The sequence below is a fragment of the Molossus molossus genome, unplaced genomic scaffold, assembly GCF_014108415.1.
Source record: "Molossus molossus isolate mMolMol1 unplaced genomic scaffold, mMolMol1.p scaffold_m16_p_12, whole genome shotgun sequence".
NCBI classification, from domain to species: domain Eukaryota; kingdom Metazoa; phylum Chordata; class Mammalia; order Chiroptera; family Molossidae; genus Molossus; species Molossus molossus.
In genome coordinates, this window is record NW_023425347.1 from 8,019,730 (window position 1) to 8,039,182 (window position 19,453).

At 47.4% G+C, this 19,453-nt stretch overlaps 1 protein-coding gene across 20 annotated transcripts in view; it reads right to left on the reverse strand.

Annotated features, from left to right (window-relative positions):
- Window positions 1–19,453, reverse strand: part of SLC22A23 (solute carrier family 22 member 23) — a 180,330-nt gene that overhangs the window by 78,041 nt on the left and 82,836 nt on the right. For 2 of the 20 annotated variants that reach the window (XR_004958894.1, XM_036255905.1), the window contains exon 4: window positions 12,240–12,348. The exons of the other annotated variants lie outside the window; for them this stretch is intronic. Coding sequence is in view for 1 of the 2 variants with exons in the window: in XM_036255905.1 (XP_036111798.1) it covers window positions 12,240–12,348 (109 nt within the window). In the remaining variant the exon portion in view is untranslated. The remainder of the gene's footprint in view (window positions 1–12,239; window positions 12,349–19,453) is intronic. 20 annotated transcript variants of the gene reach the window in all.

Below are 19,453 nucleotides of genomic sequence, written 5' to 3' on the forward strand. Positions count from 1 at the left end.
TAGGCATGTGCTTTTCTCTACTCCCGGGACTCATCTGTCCAACCTGAAGCAGGTACCTCGCTGCAGTCATGCTCTTGCACTCTAAATGCAACTGGGAAACTGCCCAGGGGAAATATGGCTGCAGACCTTCCCCCTGCAGCAAGTCTCCATGAGGAGGAACCCCTGAAAGCCAGCACGGGATAGATGATGTCCAGTGCAATTTAGTCTTTGTTCCTGAGAGGAAGCAACTGATACTCTTTCCAGTCACCCTTTACCCCAGCCTTTATCACCACCCTGGAAATAGAAGCAAATCTTTCATTATCCCTCACAAGCATAAACATTTCTCCCTCTGGGTAAACAAGAAAGCCATAGCGTCATCTGAGCAGAAGTACAAGGAAGCAGGAGGCTCCTCCTGGTCCTGCCAGCATGCCTTCCCTCCCAAGAGCTTGTAGATGGAGCCTTTCCCACCCAGCATCAGGTCAGGAGTGGCCAGATGGCCTCAGGCCTACTTGTGCCTGCTCCTTTCCTCTCTCTGAGGCCGTCAGAGCTGGGAAACCTAGAGCCTGCCCTCAACCACCCGGAAGTGCAGGGCTGAGCTGCAGCTTCAGAATGTTCAGTGGGAACCTCCAAACACATTTGGATTCCCCACCTTTCCCTCTTCCACCCCACACTGTTTTCTAGAACTCATCTAAGGCACGAACCTAAGAGTCTGTCTCTCCCTCCCTCTCGTCACTATCCTATCTCCTAGAGACTTTTCAGCCCAACTGACTCTGACTGCCAAAGCACAAAGCCAAAGCCCGGCACCCTCTGGCTCCCGGAGTTTCTGGGACCCTCTCTAGGATGTAGGTGATTCACAGGGCATCCCCTGTGGGTGCTGAATTATTAGTGTGCCAAACCCTCCTTCCTTCCTCCGCTTCCACCTCCTCAAGGCCTGGCTTGCAGTTAGGTGACAGTCATGGTTAGCATGAGCTGTTTTCATCAGATTAAAATCATCATCCCTCTTCCCACACAATTGTTTCCCTCACTTAGTGAAGAATGTTGAATACCCAACCAAAGCTTTTAAATATCACTGAGTTTGGGGAGACAGAAGAGCAGAGAGATGAAGATGAATTCTTAGAAAAACTTAGAAATAAGCAAAACATGAAAGTAGGAAATTCATATTTAGTGGGCATGGACCCAAACCATCCAGTATCTTAAGGATAGAGATTGGCTTGCTGCCTCCATCTCTCTCCAGCTATAGACTTTGGAGAGAGAACCTATGCTAAGAATCTTCATTGCCCTGATACATGGAGGTGACCACACCCACCTTGGTCCTCTCTCATTGGTTAACAACATTAGCACTCCATTGATTCTGAGTCTTTGTGTTCCTTGGGGTACACAAAGTCTGGGGGTTGAGAAGGGCCATAGTTGATATAAAATTCATTCCAAGTACTCGATGGCATAATACCCAGTCACTCAGTACACTCAGCAAGTGTGCATGCACACACACGTGCGCACGCACACACACGTTTCATGATACAGTACTTAACTTTATTATGTGCACTGCACTAAATTCTATTTTTTCTTTTAACATGCTGGGAAAGATCCCCCCAATGGACTTCCTGACTCCCTAATGCATCGTGAACAGCAGTTCTGAAATCCTGTTTTAGAGCAGGGTTCAGCATCACTGCCCAGCCTTTCGGCTAAGATCAAGTATAAAGTAGGGTTCAGAGAGTGATGACCCGTGGGCCCAATGCTGCCCACTGCCGTTTTCATACAACCTGTCACCCATTTTTATTCAGCCTGTGAGCTAGGAATGATTTTAAAATATTTTTAAATGGTTCAAAACAACCCAAAAAACCTAATTTTTCTTTTGTAAAATTTATGAGGAATCTAAATTTTAGAGTTTGCAAACAATGCTTTATGGGAACACAGCCAAGCTCACCCGTTTCCAGACCGTCTGCGGCTGCTTTCGCCCTGGAGCGGCAGCGCGGGAGCCGGATGAGACACGTGGTCCGCACAGCCCAAACGCTCAGTCCTGGCCCCTTACACTAGCGTTGGAGGACATGCGCTCTGAAGCTGTGATAGGTGCGGACTGGGTTATCTGAACAATTTGTCAAATTGGTTGTCAGAACTAGGATATTTTAGTTTTACTTCAGTTTGTTACAGAAAAGGGACTAATATCACTGAAAGAATATCACTTCACATCAGAGACGACACTGGAGTTTCTCAGAGTGGGGGAAATGGCCCTTCCCAGCCATGTGTTCCGAGGGCAATGAGCTCATATCAAATTTTAATGCTCTGTTCTTACTGAGGCATTGAATTTGTAGTGGAAAAGAAAGTTGTTTCTTTTTAACCATCCCTTTTCCATTTACTAACTTAAAATTATGAGCCTGCATTTCCTTTACATGAAGTAACACCCGGCTGATCAGAAAAATTTCACTTGAACCCATTCAAGAAACCAAAGTCAGATGAAAAGTGCCCTCAGAATGGCTCAGACCTGGTAAAAGGCCGATGCCGTTAGTACAGATTACAGGAGAGGCAGTGAGAGCTGGGAAGGCCCCGCAGCCAAGCCCCAGCTGTGTCGGGCCCACACTGGACAGAAAAGAACTCTCCCTGGGAGCTCTCCAGCGAGTGGGTCTTGGTCCAGTGTGACCAGAGTGCAGCGGAAGAGGCCTGGGGTTTAGCCTGCTGGGGTAGAGAGAAGAGAGGAGAAGGAAAAGGTACGGTGAAAAGTAATCTGGTGGCTGGCAGAAAGACAGATCTCAAGGTGTGCTGGGGTCGGGAGGTGGAGATGGGCACTGAACCACAAATGCTGGTTTGCCAGAGAGCGTCAGGCCAGCGTGGGGCACGCAGTTAAGTCTGCACAGCCAGGACGAAGGAGCAGGCATCGTGGCTGAATATCCGGACCTATGTGGCTTCCCGCCCCCATTCCTGCCCCACCGCAGCAGCTGAAGTCTCTCCTCTTTGCCTCTCCTGCTTTAGGCTAGGGACAGACCACTGGCCACTCTGAAGATTCGGTAGCACATCTCCTCCCCACCCCCACACTGCGCCACAGCAGCTGGCCTATGGAGGCCACATTTCCACTATTTGGTACCACATGCTAGCCAAGGAGACAGGGCGCTTCCTTCCGGACTGAGCCAGGAGACCCAGGCTCTAACGTCTTCTCATCAGACAGGCGTGTCTCCACCTGAGCAGGTTGAAGGACACCACCACCAAGGCCTGCCCTGTGCACTGCAGATGGTGGGGCTTCCCCAAGGCAGCCCCAGCGCCCCTTGTGGCCTCAGCAAACAAGAGAGCAGGAAAGCTGGAGGGATGTTCCGGGGTGATGACCACCCATGGCCCCACTGGAGGGGCTGCTCCTTCTCTGCCATCTGAAATGCAAGTCTCCTCCACTGGCAGGGCTGGCGGAGTGCAGGAGCGGGCAACCAGACAAAGAGCCAACCTCAGCCTGTCGGGACCATGGACAAGGGCAGACTATGAAAGAAAATATGTAAATGGCCCTGGCCAGTTTGGCTCAGCGGTTAGAGCATGGGTCTGCGGTCCAGAGAGACCCGGGTTCGGTTCCCGCTAAGGGCACGTACCTTGGTTGCAGTTTGTCCCCGGCCCTGGTTGGGTTGTGCGGGTGGCAGCCACTCAATGTGTCCCTTTCACGTAGATGTTTCTCTCTCTCTTTCTCTTCCTCTCTCTCCCTCCCACTGTATCTGAACAAAAAATGGAAAAATGTCTTCGGGTGAGGATAAAAAAAAAAAAGAAAATGTGTATATGCTTCTTGTCCTCTTACTCTGATGCAAAAACCACACACACACACACGCACACGCACACGCACACGCACACAGTGAGAGAAAGCAAGTATGCCAGGCCCTTAAGCTTCAATTATAACAACAATTTACAAAAAAAGGAAAAAGAAAGCCTGTTTTAAGGGTTTAACTGCTACAGACTCTTATCTTTGCCTCTGTCTCATTCTCATTTTTCCGTCTGTAATCAGAAACCTCTATTGGGACTCACCTGAATCATGGAAAATGGAATCACTTGGGTCCTTAAATCATATTCTCACATCCTGTGGAAACTGCCCAAGTCTCAGCAGCAAGTTTCTTTGAGTTCTGAGAATGACTCACGTAGCTTCCCAGGATTTAAAAACAGTCACCGTTCTGTCACTGATTTGAGTGAGGGATTCACTGAGAAAGGAAAGTGTATAGCAAAACTCCTGGAACAACAGTTTGGAAACACATTGTGGTCTAACATGTTGCCCGCGGAGAGCACGGCAAACGTCTGGGGAACGTGAGACAGCCCACACACCCTTCCTACTGCGAACAGAACCAGCCCTGCTGATTAGCTGTTTCAACAGAAATCTGTTGCTGAGGAGCAGGGTAAAAAAGTCCTCCTTAAAAATGAAAGCAGTAAGTAAATATAATTACTGTACAAATACTGACTGGTCCCACAACACATCAGAAGATGTTAAGACTCACCAATGCTCTGTTTCATCTAAAATTACCTATAAGAATAACTACTGTTAAAAAAATGGTATTTTATTACTTTGAAGAAAAGATGGCAAAGGGCTGCAACGCACGTATCACTGGGGTCTTTACCTTGCTGCCCAAACCAAACCTGGATCTCCAATACTTGCACAAAAAAGAGAAGTTCTATTAGGTTCCCTACACCACAGCTAGAACGGCGCCTCCACGCCACCCCCACCTGATTCTCCCAGTTGCCACATGCGCTCTTTTCTATGGTGATTCACTGAAAGGACTTTCTGCCCCGGCCGGTTTGGCTCAGCAGTCAGAGGGTCGACCCGAGGACTGAAGGGTCTTGGTTTGATTCTGGTCAGAGGCATATATTCGGTTGTGGTTCAATCCCCACCTTGGTTAGGGTCATGTGGGAGGCAACCAATCGAAAGATGTGTCTCTCTCACATTGATGTTTCTCTCTTTCCCTCCCTCCCTTCTACTCTATATAAAAAAAATCAGTGAAAAAATATCTCTGGTGAGGATTAACAAACAACACACAAAAGACTTTCTATGTCTCCTTAAAGTCTCTCTCAAGTCATTAGGCCACATGGCCTGGATCACATCCAACTGAGACAGCTGAGACCCCGCGACTGGGTTTTAAAACATCACACTGCTCTGATTTAGGTGTTTATTTTCCTTTTCAAAAATCATATGGACACAAACATCAGGAAAAAAGTTCAACCGAAAACCAAAAGACTATAGCTACTGGGATTTTTGTCCCCAAGTCACCACAGCAATCAAGCACTGCTTTCCCACGCGGGAGGGGTGTCCTCTCGTGCTCATGTGATTTCTGCTTCCAGGATCACTGTTCCCAAGGGGCCGAGTCAGGGACTATCACAGCCCCTTTATTAGCAGGGGCAGACCCTTCTCCTCGACCCAGTCTGGCCCTGAGCACGAGAGCATGGAAGAAGCCACGAGCAGAGGCTCTGTCCAAACCCCAGCCATTGATTTTTCCAGATCTCCTGTGGGTGGGGGGCTTTGCTTTACCTAGGAAGATAGTGAGGAAAAAATATCAAACCTAGGGCAGGTTGGCTGAATCCTCTGATGTGTTCCCCGAAGTGACAGGTAGCAAAACCACCTTTCCAATTAGGTAAACCTCTCTGGCAGACTCGAATGGCTTGTGGGAATTTCAAAGACGATCACAGGCATTTTTTTGCCTGGGAGTTGGCAAGGCCAAAACAAGAGCCACATGAAAGGTTCAGGGAAACTTCCAAATCAGAAACACACAGACCACTTGGCACAACAGGACAGATGTGAGCATTTCCCCCCAGAGGTAGTCAGGGCACCAGATGGGTAAAATAATCCTTTCCGGACCCCTCACTCAGAGACTCTCCTCCTCCTTCCTTTCTTATACAGCACCTTCACATGAAGATGCTTTGGGTAAAGGAAAGAAAACCTCAGAAAGATCGAGATTCTCTTTCTCCCACGTCCCCTCTGCATTTAGCACACACCTTCACACAGCGAGCACTGTGCTGTGGGCAGATGCCGCAGGCACCCTGCACCTCCATGGAGGGACGGCACCTGCTCACCTTCAGAGCCCAGCATCCGGCAAGCACCCAACAAATGATGGACAAACCATCTGCTAGTGGATGAACCGAAACATGATCCCTGTATTTCAGTAGATGCCCCATTAAGAGTGTTGGGGGAACACAGGGAATTGAGGGTATTGCCTAGATTTCAATTATCCATACTATCTCTAATTTCCAATAATAAATCAAACAATTAGTGAATGTCTACAGTGGGGAAGATACTCTGCTGGGTCAAGTTACCAGGTAATTAATTGGTTGCTGAGTCTCATAATTCAATGCCATTTTCTTCAATTAATACTTGTCTTTCTGAGTCAATTAAGGAGGTAGCTTTGTCAGATCGTGGGTAGGCAAGATGGTATAAGAGAAAAAATAAAGGTCTAAGGGTCAAGGGTCACAGCACTGACTCCCCCTAAAAGCATGAAGCACCTGGATGCCATGGTGTCGCTCCTTTTCCTTTCACTGTGAAACAGGAGAAATACTGAGGCTCCTATTATTGCATTTACAAAAAGAAAAAAATAGTGCCTCTCTCCCTATACTCATGGCAGTATTCAAATCCTTCAGCTTCCACACTCTACCCACTTAAAACGGTTCCCTCTCTTTGTATCACTGCCTTTGCCAATCAAAAAAAATAACAATCTCCCCGCCAATACTTGCTAGTGTCTCTTCACTTTCACATTGTGAAAATAAAATAAGATGCACAGAGAGGATCTAATACCATCAATATCCTCATTGTAAGACAGCAGATTATCAGAAGAAAACAACTGATTTATTGTATATGGTGAGAAGCCTTTAACTTAAAATAAAAAATAGGAGACAAATTTTCTGGGAAAAACAGTATCATCCAGAATTCTAGTCCTGCTCAGGAATCAGAATAGATGTGGTAAAGCTGAAGGAAATGCATGGGCATAGCAGACAACAATACTGACTCTGGAAAAGTGGGGAGGAAGAAGATCGGGGGGGGGGGGGCAAGTGGGTTGGACTACACTGGTAACACCTTGCTTCTGAGTCTGGGCAATGGGTACATAGATGTTTATGTCAGAAATATCTCATAGTTACCAATAATAAAAACCATCAAAACACTGGCAGCTGCTGAGCGCTCTCCCTGAGTACGCTAGCCCTTGCGATTTGGACTGCTGGCTACTGGAACTGCTCAACAGGAAATGGTGAGCAACTAAATAGCTGACAGAATTGGATCATAAAACAGTGTATTAAATCCAACGCACATGCCTGCGAGGTTAAAGGGCCACACCCCCACCTTCGAGAAGGCAGCAACCTTCTCAGAGAGGGAAACCTCAGAGGAGTGATCTTGGCAGCCTCCCACTTCCTCATCTACTTCTGAAAATATAGCTGACCCTAAACTTGGCCACTAGGCACCACCCTCCCATCAGCTTCTCCATTTCACTGGGCAAATCTTCAGCTCAAGACACAGGAGTGTTTATTTATGGCCAAACCCGCTGGCCGGGACCCCGTCTGCGTAGGCCCTTTCTTCCCAAGTCTGGAGCTCTGCTGTAACCATGTCATCTCCTTCCTCACCAGCTCAGCAGTGAGGACAAGCTGGCTTGGGCCTCTGGGCTTTGAAATCCGGCCGTCACATCAACCACCATGCATAATAAGGGGCGTAGTTACACCCAGCCCTTCAAAGCGTTAGACACGTTATTCATATGCCCTCGCCAAATCCTATAACTAAGAATATCAAGTGCTATCCTCATTTCTAAGATGGGAAACAGCACCTTCAAAGGTCAGTTCATAAACACAGTAATGCCAAGTGGTGCCTCCAAGACAGGTACAGGCTTCTAGATTCCAACCATTGGGACAAACCCAGAGGCAGCCTGCAACCTGCATCTTTAAGCAGACAAGCCAGCAAAGCAGCCGGAAGAGAAAACCAACACAGAACCAGAAACAAGGCAGGCACTGTATAGGGTGCTCACATTCTGTGCAGTGCCAACATTACATTCCCAGAGTCTCAAAAACCCAGCAGCATTTAAATGCCATGGGAATACTTAGCATTGCTTCACCAATTAAATTCTCCCTAACCTAAAGCAAAGGGCAACTGCAAACCACCAGTTTGGAGGATCAGTCATAGCCTTGTAAAGTCTTTGCCAGTAATTATCCAGAGAGCGTCTTACATACACACAGGTGGCTCAGCCACAGTACACAGATCACTCTCCTTATCAATCAGCATGAGGACAGGACCTCAAGCACAGAGTAGGTTTGTTTTCCTAGCTTCCTACTCACTGCATTAGCCACAGATCTCAGCTATTTCAGAAACAGAACTCCATGTACTATATTGTTTACCTCTTTCTAAATATCAAAAAGATATCTAAAAGCAAGCCACAAATAAAAATGTAGAATTGATCTTTCTGGTTACCAAATTAAAAGCTTTTTGAATTTAGGAACTGTGTTCTTATTCAACATCTCTCAACCCAGATAAATGATAAGTAATGATAATGATAAAAAATGGAAAATGGAAGAATAGCTGTGCATAATGATCCATGTGTTCCATTCCCTATTCACCAAGGACTATGCAGTCGGGCTTTTCCAGGGGAGATGCCACGATGAGTAACCTCAGGGGGCCAACTGTCTCACGGAGACACGCCTAGGAGACAAGGCACGCCTGGTTTCACATCCATAACGGGTGTGACATCTGCAGGCAATGCAATGGAGGGGGTGAATCCTGGGAATGACTTCGAAGAGGAAGCAGTATTTGAACTTGACCTTAAGGGGAAATAAGTAGAACTTTTCTGCCTTGTGGATGGTGAGGGAGAACAGAGAGCCTGAGAGAACAGGCTTAGTTATCAGTATCAGGAAGTCCCCAGGAGGGTTTCTCTTTCAGCCACCAGTGAGGACACCAGAGAGAGTCGCAGCTGCGCTGAGGAAAAGGAGAGCAGGGATTTGCCTTCGGGAGGCTGGCTGGGTGTCGGCAGACATTGCAGATTCACAGGGAAGCTCTGGCTCCACCTGGCTACAGTGTCCTGGGGGGCCTTTGCCTTCTGCCCCTCCGCCCACATCATCTGAACCAGGTCTCCATACATGTGGAGTTTTCCCATCAGGTTTGCCACCCCCTCCTTCCCGTCCCCTTGCTCCTGTGCATCAGAGTCATTTAGGATGTCAGGAGGACAGGGAGTCATCATTCAACTGAAAAAAACAACAACAAAAAACTCTTTTATTAATTTAGGGTCACACAGAGACAGCTAAGAGACTATACAGGCCACATCCAGAATCCCAGATCATTTCAACTGAGCCAGGGTGGGTACTGAGAAGGGGGCATGGGGAGCAGAGCAACTGGACCTCATCCGACTCCAGCGCAACGTGAGGACTCGCCGGTACTGGGCCAACAGCAGACGCTAGCTGCCCGGCACGTCGTCTTCTATCCTTGACTGAGGGCTTCTCAGGCCACACACATCAATATCCACTGCAAGTTCAAACAAAGTGGGAAGTGAAGAGCCCTGGCCGGTTTGGCTCAGCAGTTAGAGCGTTGGCCTGCGGTCTGGAGAGACCCGGGTTCGGTTCCCGCTGAGGGCACGTACCTCGGTTGCAGTTTGTCCCCGTCCCTGGTTGGGTCGTGTGGGTGGCGACCACTCGATGTGTCCCTTTCACATCAATGTTTCTCTCTCTCTCTCTCTCCCTCCCACTCTATCTGAACAAAATATCGAAAAATGTCCTCGGGTGAGGATAAAAAAAAAAAAAAAAAGTGGGAAGCAAAGAGATATACAGACAGCCAATAGGCACGTGAAAAGATGCTCACCATCACTAATCATTAGGGAAATGCCAATCCAAACAACCATAAGATACCACTTCACACCCATTAGAATGTCAAAAATGAGGAGAAATAGGAATCTTTGCGCCCCGGTGGGAATGTAAAATGGTGCGGCCACTGTGGCGAACAGTACGGCGGCTCCTCAAACAGTGAAAGAGAATTACCACGCGATCCAGAATCCCGCTTCTAAGTGTACAGACAAAATAATTGAAAGCAGAGACTCCAAAGGTATTTCTAACTCATGTTCATAGCCACGTTATTTACAACAGTCAAAAGGTGGAAATAACCCAAACGTCCATCGACAGATGAGTGGCTAAGCGAAATGTGGTCTGTACGTACAATGGAATACGACCCGGCCTCACAGAGGAAGGGACGCTGGCGCATGCTACGGGGGCTGAACCTTGAGGGCAGCACATTCAGACAAGAAGCCAGCGAGAAGAGGACAGATACTGTAGGGTTCCATCTACATGAAGCACCCACAGTCGTCGAATTCATTGAGACAGAAAGTAGAGTGGTGGAGAGGAAGAATGAGGAGTTACGGTTTAAGAGGTGCAGAGTTTCAGTTTTGCAAGATGAAGACGTTCTGGAGATGAATGGTAGCACAACAGTGTGAACACCCTTTGTGATATTGATTTGTACCCTTAAAATGGTTAACACAGTAAATTTCATGTTATGTGTATTTTACCACAATACAAAAAATCCCCCTGCAAACAAATAAACAAACCTCAAATTGTAAAGCAGAACTACTGGTCTTTGGGGGCCCCCAGTGGTCTGTGCCAACCCCACCCTGCCCACATAAGGATCGTTACACTGTCCCCTATCCCTTCAGGAGGAGCGTCAGATAAACTCAATCTCCAAGAGGTGGGAGTGACTCACAGAACTTGTGTCACCATTCTCAGGGGTCAAATCTCCTCTGTGGCTTAAAATAGAGAATTACATTCTCATGGTCAGATTTCAGGCAGCAACTCAATGGCAGGGGAAGGTGTATAGGGCCTGTCATCTCCTGAGGTCAACTCTGACAATCTCACTGTCCATCTCCACATTCCCACGCACTCTGTGTGAGCTGCTTGTCTAAGTCCCAGCACTAACCTAGTTACTGAGGAAACACAGACAACCATGAACTGAGCCTTGAGTGATGAAGGCAGAACAACCCCACAGAGGTGAGTGTCCTGCAACAGAGAGCCCTGGTGGTGGGGGCATCCTGCTGGCTGAGCTCGAGGGAACACAGGGGCAGCGCGAGGGACAGCAGGATGCATGCAGCAGCAGAGGGGCCCAAGGCTGGAGGGGCTCTATGTCCAGGACACAGAGAGCATCCGTGTTTTACATTTCTATGGTTCATGGATTTCCTATTTCTACGCATTGTATGCTTGTCCCAAGTTAACCTGTTCAAACGACTTAGACCTGAACCAGCTGTGATTTAAACCAGGGCTTCCTCCCCCCGCCCCAAAGTCTGCATCTCATAGAACATACCCTCCATCACCTTCCTACCAAAAAACCCAACCAAATGGCACTTCAGGGGGGATGGTGGGTCTCCCAAGCCCTTTCTTTTAAGGAGCTTGACAATTCCTATGTCATTTTTTATCTTTTACAAAGTTGTATAAATTAAATCCGTGCCAATGACTATTTTATCCCACATCCTGTCCCCTGTCATAACTTCAGATGCCTTGGGGCCCCTCAAACAGCATCATCATGACCAGGTAAGGACATGTCACAATGATGGAAGTGTCTAAACTTCAGCAGCTAAGAAAGGTCACAAAGGCCAAGGTTCCAGGAGGAGGTGGCTGTGCCTGTCATCAGCTCCATTTCCAAAACTCTGGGGTTGAGTCTCCCGACGTCTGCTTCCAACTCCATTTTCACGGAGGGCGAGGAACTGGGGCTATGGTCTGGAGCGATCTCTCCACATCAGCCACACTCACTTCTTTTCTCCAGAGCACCCCCTTGGTAACAGCAAGCCCTGTGTGATCCATGAAAACCCTCCAGAGGCTTGTCTCCAGCACTCTTTCTGAATCCCATTTTGGGGGCAATAGGAAACACAAGGCCATTCTTGCAGTAAACACTAGTGAAGTGTGACATGTAAGCCAATTCCCAAGCTAAAAGCCAAGAGCATAAAGACACAGACAGCCCCTACCCTCAGGGAACTACAGCCAGATACAGAAAACAGTGCTTGGCCCGTGCCCTCCTGCAGAGACCAGAAAAACTCGGAGGAAACATTCCGTACACCTTTCGCAGAGGTTTGTGTGCAGATCAGTAAATTAAAGTAATTTGAAAGTATTCTTTAAGAAATTAGAATACATTTTGATCAGGAACTGAAACACCTACTGAGGAAACCCTTTCCTGACCCAAATAATGTTAGACAAGGGCCATGTTCCTCCTGGGATTTCACATGGGGCCAGGCTTAAAATCCTTGACAATGCTCCCAAATCCATCTTTTTAGGAAGGCAGTCCAGGACCAGATTCTGGGGCTAAGTGACAGTGCCTAGTCCGTCACCTGGACTCTCCATCTCTCCGCTGCTCACAGGGGACCATGGTGGTAGGCGCTCCCCTCCAGCTCTGCCACAGGCCAGGTCTACGAGATGCGGGCTCTTCGTTGCCAGTGTCTGTGTGAATGAAATATTAAGCAGGCTCAGCGGATGGACAGCCTTTCAATAGCAGGCTGCTCGGAGGCTGAGGAAGTGAGTTTTGATCCGTATTCTCACTTGACTAGCCCGGCTCTCAGCTGGGAAGTTTCCTGCTCTATTGTTAGCTGTCTGCTCGCCTGCTTCCCGCCAGGCAGGCGGCACCCAGCCGGCTCTGTGCCCCCCACGGCCTCTGGCAGTCCAGTCAGTCTAGGCAGCCTGGTCTCTGTGTCTACGGCAGCAGGTGACATCCCTGCCCTGAGAATGTCCGTCCAGGGCCCTTCGCTGCTCCCCTTGGGACTCACCCTGAGGCCCACTGCCATAACTTCTGAAGGGCATCAGAAACAAGCTTTCCGTTCGGCTGAGGGTCAGCACAGGACACTTAAGCAATGGAATTTTTTTCTGTGACTTAAGTTTCTGTCATTTCAAAAGCAAACAAAAACCACAAGCAGTTGCATCTCAGTCCACCAGTCAGTTTCCCTTCCTGTAGTCTGGCTCACCTGTCCTCACCTGGCTCAGCAGCACGGGAGGAGCTCAGACAGCCCAGCCCAGGCAATGTCAGGGGGTCGGCAAGTGGAGGCGGGTAGGAGGGCAGGTGTCGGTTGTGGGATTCTGTCCCAGGGGCCAGCCCAAACCAGACATAAGACAGGGCCCGCCTGGGATATGGCAGCTTCTGCAGCCTTCCTCCTCAGAGAACCGTGATGCCCCCGGGCACAGGCTGAGGGGGGTTGTGAGGGAGGAAGGGACGGGAGAGGAGGGAAGGGAGAAGGAATGCGCAGGAACAGGTTCATGGTCTCAGCCCCTGCTCACGGCCTGGCTGTTGCGGTCACCTTGATAAGACAGGCTGGTGTCTGCCTCAGGTCCCAGGTCCAGTGTGGGGGCCCAGCAGCCACACCCAGGCGAGGACTTGGAACCCCAGCACTGAGGGGCCACGTGCTTTCCCTCCAGGAAAAAGGCACTTCAAAAAGGACAACCATAGCACTAAAACTGGCCCTTCCTCGCTTCAACTACCAGGGAAGAAGGGAGCTTTTCTGGGCCAGAGGTGGGAACCACCCGCCCTGGCCTCTGCCAGCGCCACTCCTCCAGCCCTGGCCGCTCAGGGGAACTAGCATTACACTTCTGAGCGGCCACAGGATGGGGGCACAGCCAGGCACCAGCTGACCCCACAGGCATCAGCGACCTAGCGAACACAGCCAAAGGACATTTTTTTACTTTAGGTCACAGGATTCAAGCCTGGTCTAGTTGGTGGCTCAAATGGGGGCCGACTTTACATGGCCCGGCCTGCGGGCCCAGGCTCCAGAGGACCCAGCCCAGCCCCATGTCCCTGCATCTCACCGAATCCTACTGCTCCTGGGCACCTTCATGAGCCCCTTTGGGATGGGACACAGGTGAGGCACACAATGAGAAAAGAGCTCATTTTCTAATCTACACATAAATATATGATATTATTTTGCTTGGAAATGAACAGAGGGAGCCCTGATGGTGCCACCAAACACTGGTACAGACTACAGTTTGATCCCTACAGCGACTAGGTAAGACAGAAGAGGCGTAATTCTCATTCTTTATTTTAAGAAGCCAAGGGTTAGCTCTCTTAAGTGCCCCAGGTTACATGCCTAATGAAAGCCTCAGTTCAAGACAAGAATCCAGGTTTTCAGACTCCTGGGCAAAGGATCTTTCATATCCATTCCTTCTCAAAGAAAAAAGTCAGGGCCCGTGCGGTAAAGCACTGTGGGATGAGGCCACTCCTGTTCTGGATGCTTGACTGTGTGTGAGGTCACTCTTGTCCCTGGTGCTCTGCTCACACCCCAGGACGAGGTCACACTTGTCCCAGGTGTTGTACTCACACCACAGAATGAGGTCACACCTGTCTCAGGTGCTCCGTTCACACCCCAGGACGAGGTCACCCTTGTCCCAGTTGTACTCATACCATAGAATGAGGTCATACTTTTCCCAGGTGCCCTGCTTACACTGTGGGATGAGATTCCACAGGAAGGGCATTTAATTCCACACAGAGATGAGGGTGGGTGTCAGGAGGTGACCCCATGGCTGACTTTCAAAAATCAGTGTGTGTAGCTCATCCTTAAAGGAGCAGCTGGGAAGGGAGTTGCTCCAGGCCTGGGGCCTCTCAGGGGAAGAGGAAGATGGGACTGGGGGGAAGCACAGCCCAGGGAGGGGCAGGCATGTGCTCAGCCAGCCCACTGTTCTCTGGGTTAGACCGGACTCTGGAGTCTCTGGAAGGAGAGCTCCAGGAAGTTTTTAATTTCTTCCTTGATCTCCTTGGTAACTCATTCATTGTTTAATAACATGCTATTTAGCCTCCATATATTTGAATATTTTTGCATGTTTTTGTTGTAATTGATTTCTAGTTTCATGCTATTGTGATCTGAGAAGATGCTTGCTTTGATTTCAATCTTCTTGAACTTGTAGAGACTTAGTTTGTGCCCTAAAATTTGGTCTGTCTTTGAGAATGTCCCATGTGCACTTGAGAAGAATGTAAATTCTGCCATTCTTGGGTGTAATTTTCTATAGATATCTATTAAATCTATTTGATATAGTGCATCATTTAGAGTCTCTATTTCCGTGTTAATTATTTGTCTAGAGGATCTATCCAGTGATGTCAGAGGGGTGTTGAAGTCCCCTGCTATGATTATATTGCTGTTGATTTCTCCTTTGAAGTCCTCCAGAAGTTTTAAAATGTACTTTTGTTTTCCTATGTTGGGTGCATATATGTTTACTAAGGTTATATCTCCTGTTGGATAGATTTTTCAATTCTTTGTCTCTAGGTATGGCCTTCATTTTTTTTTTTTATCCTCACCTGAGGACAGTTTTGCATTTATCTTCAGAGGGAGGGAGGGAGGAAGAGAGAGAGAGAAAAACATCAATGTAAGAGAGACACATCACTTGGCTGCCACCCACAGGACCACAACTAGGGCCGGGGACGAACCGCAACCAAGGTACATGATGGTCTTCATTTTGAAGTCTATTTTATTGGATATGAGTATTGCTACCCCAGCTGTTTTTTTCCTTTCCGCCTGCTTGGAAAAATTTTTTCCATCCCTTCAATTTCAACATATGTGAGTCGTTTGTTGTGAGCGGGTCTCTTGTAAACATATATATGAGTCATGCCTTATCCAATCAACTACTCTGTGTCTTTTGATCAGAGTGTTTAATCCATTTACATTTCAGGTTATTACTGATATGTACTTATTTATTGCCATTTTTGTTCATTATGGTTATGTTTCTCTTCCTATTTCTTCTACTTATTACAGCAGTTCTTTTAACATTTCTTGGAGTGCTGGTTTGGTGCTAATATATTCCCTTAGCCTTTTTTGTGTGTGTCTGGGAAGGTCTTTATTTCACCTTCTATTTTGAATGATAGCCTTGCTGGATAGTCTTGGATTCAGGTTCTTGTTTTTTCTTACCTTGTTTACTTCATGCCATTCCCTTCTGGCCTGTAGTGTTTCTGTTGAGAAGTCAGCTGATAGCTTTATGGGGGTTCCTTTGCAGGTAACCTATTGCTTATCTCTTGCTGCCTTTAGGATTCTCTCTTTGTCTTTAATTTTGGGCACTTTAATTATTATGTGTCTTACTTGGGACTCTCTGTGCTTCTTGAACTTGTATGCCTTTCTCCTACACCAAGCTAGGGAAGTTTTCTTTCACTATTTCTTCAAATATATTCTCTAACCCTTGCTCATTTTCTTCTTTTGGCACTCCTATGATGTGGATGTTATGTTTCATTTTGTCCCACGGTTCTCTTAGGCTGTCTTCCTGTTTTATAATTGTTTTTTTCTTTTTGGTTTTCTGATTGGGTGATTTTTTTCTACCCTGTCTTCTAATTCACTGATGCGGTCCTCAGCTTCCTCTACTCTATTCCTTCCAGTGTGTTCTTTAGTTCTGCTATGTCATTCCTCATTTCTAGTTGTTTGGTGTTCAGTGCTTCCATATCTTTACTCATGCTGTTGAACTTCCTCATGATTATTACTCTGAACTCTCCCTCTGCCGCCTTGCTTACTTCCAGTCATTTATTTCTTCTCATGCAGAATTATCTTGTTCTCTCATTGGGGATTTGTTTCTTTGTTTTACCATTTTGGCTGTCTCAGTGGGTTTTGGAGCCTGCCAAATTTTTCCTGTGTGTGTTTGGTGTTCTGCTGGTTGTGGCTCCCTCTTCTGGGTTTGTATGAGTGTGGATGGACCCATGTTAAACACCACTGTCAAGTCTTACTTTCCTGGGTAGATTTGCAAGCCAAGGAAAAGTTCAGTTATCCTCTAGCTTTTTGCCTGGAGGCAAGTCTCAGTTACTTGACAAGCCTCGATTTGTAGCCCTCAACTGAATGAAAAAATCCCTTAGGTGTAAGAGGATTTCCAGGTGGTGGGGCACTTGCTTGCTATCAGACTTGATGTTAATGAGCCTCAACTTGCATTTGTCTGGCCTGGCCTGGTGGTGTTGAATTCCTGCTGGAAGGGGCCGTTGCTTCTCCCAGGGCTCTGGAAAGGGGCTCTTTGAGTAATACGGCTACTGTCCTGTGAGGGAGTGATTCAGCACAAAACTCTCAGTGTTCTCCCATTCAGCTCTCTCCTGAGCCAGGAGCCCTGGACTCTCTCCACACAGTTCCAGTCCCGTCCATCCTCCCTCTGCCAGAGCCCACAGTGAATGGCTGTAGCTGATTTGGTGCTTTTAAAACCCTCACTTTCTCAGTGGGAAGTGCGCTCAGCTAATGCAGCTCTCTCCTGCTGTTTATGGGCTCGCAGCCTCCCTCATGCGCCTCTGCAGTTCCCACCAGGCTCCGTTTGGCATCCTCTTTCTGTCCCTGGTAGTACAAGCTCTCTCCAGCTGCTTTTCAGTTGTTTTTTCCTGATGATTTGTCTTTATTTTAGTTGTAATTCCAGTTTGGTCCTGGAAGATGGTCTGTGTAGCTTCCATCCACTCTGCCACGATTTTCTACTCTCCTTTCCTGGGCTCTTGGAGTTCACAGCTGCTTCTGTGGCAAGAGCATGCTCTCACAGGCTTCAGAAACACAAAGCACATTTCTTTTTTCTGTTTTCTTGTTTCTGTTGGCTTGTTTATTTGTAGATTCAATTGTTGATAAATAGGTATTTATTGCCATTTTATTATTCATATTTTTTAAAAATCTTTTTCCTTAAGAAGACCCTTCAACATTTCATATAATACTGGTTTGGTGGTGATGAACTACTTTAGCTTTTTCTTGCCTGAGAAACTCTTTAAAAATTTTTTTTAAAAAATTGATTTTAGAGAGCGGAAGGAAGAGGGAGAGAAAGATAGAAACATAGAAGAGAGAGAACATTTATTGGCCACCTCCTGCAAGCCCTAACTGGGGATTGGGCCCACAACCTGGGCATGTGCTCTGACTGGGAATTGAACTGGTGACTTCTTGGTGCATGGGTTGATGCTCAACCACTGAGCCACACCGGCCACGCTGGGAAACTCTTTATATGTCCATCAATTCTAAATGATAGCTTTGCAGGATAGAGTAATCTTGGTTGTAGGTTCTTGCTTTTCATCACTTTGAATATTTCTTGCCACTCCCTTCTGGCCTGTTAAGTTTCTTCTGAGAAGCTGACAGTCTTGTGGGAGCTCCCTTGCAGGTAACTAACTGATCACAAAGCACATTTCAAGACAGTTTGGACACCAAAATTTTGAGGCAGGATATGAGGTCATGCAGGTATAGTTAGTTGGATATTCATCCTTTGGTCAGCATTTAAAATGTTTATTTCTATACACTATCGCAGAGGCATTAGTGAGCCAGGCCTGATGTCACCTATTCTCCGATTGCCTCAGGATGTGACCTCAACAGTGTCTGCAGATAGCTCTGTGGTCCTCTTACTCCAAATTTTCTCCTAGAAGGCAGTGCAGGCCCATGACCACCTCGGTCAGGAGTGAGATGCATCTGGGTCTTGGAGAGTCTGGAGAAGAAGCCAGGCATTCACTGCACAGATTTACAACATGGGTTCACCACACACTGGAGAAGAAACATTATTATTTCCATCTCACAGATGAGCAAACTGAGGCTCAGGGAGGCGAGTCAGGTCAAAGTCACACAACTAGTGGTGGCAGTCGAAGGGCAGAGACTGAATCCTAGGTGAGGTGGCTGCTCTGTTGAAGGGCTCCTGACTATTCATTATCACTTAAAGATAAGTCACATCAGGTGAAAAGAGAATAGATGCTCCTCGCCCAGTGTACCCAATGACCTTGACTGGGACTCAAACAAGCAACTACCTTTCCCTCTGCTTAGAACAGGGTGAAACCCGGGCACTGGTCTCCGTAGCTTTCTCACTGAGCTTAGACATGTATTCATGAATGCTAAGTCCTACTCTGCTGTCTCAGCCTCATCCAGAACCATCTGGCTCTCTGCATCTTCACTGGAAGCCCAAGGCCCGTCAGGTGGAAAGTCCATCACTGGGCTCCAACAAGGTCAAGGTGACTGAGTGTGGACAGCAAGGTGACTGTGGCTTTCTGGAAACCAACCACTTAGTTCCCCCCCTTTTGGAGAAAGTTATTTCTGGAAATAGGGGATCTTAACCAAAATTTGAATCCTTGGTTCAAATGACAAAGTATTTGAAAGCACAAGCATCTTGGAAATCTGCTTCGTGGTCTGGCCCCTCACAGAATGCATCATTCATGTTATCTCCATGTTTGCAACGCATGTCAGGCTGCCCCCAGGGCCCTTGCCCCTCGCACTGAACCAGAGCCATGCAGTTTCAACCTGGGACCTACAAGTGTGTTCCAGAAATGGCCATGAATTTCTTGTGGTTTATGTAAAATTGTATGGGCACATATATGTATGTGTGCATGTGCGTACATGTGTTATATATGCATTTTTCCAAGGGAAGGGCCCATAGTTTTCATCATACTCTCAGAGGTGTCTCTGACCCAAAAATGATTCAGAAGACTCAGAAGCACTGCTTTAAAAGGAACTTCCATTTTTGCCAAATTGGCCAGATTTCAACATAAAGTGGGTCAGAGCAATTAAAAGCTGAAAAAAGTAAAGTATGGGCAATTTTTTTTATTTTTTATTCTCACCTAAGGACATTTTTCCATTTTTTGTTTAGCTAGAGTGGGAGGAAGAGA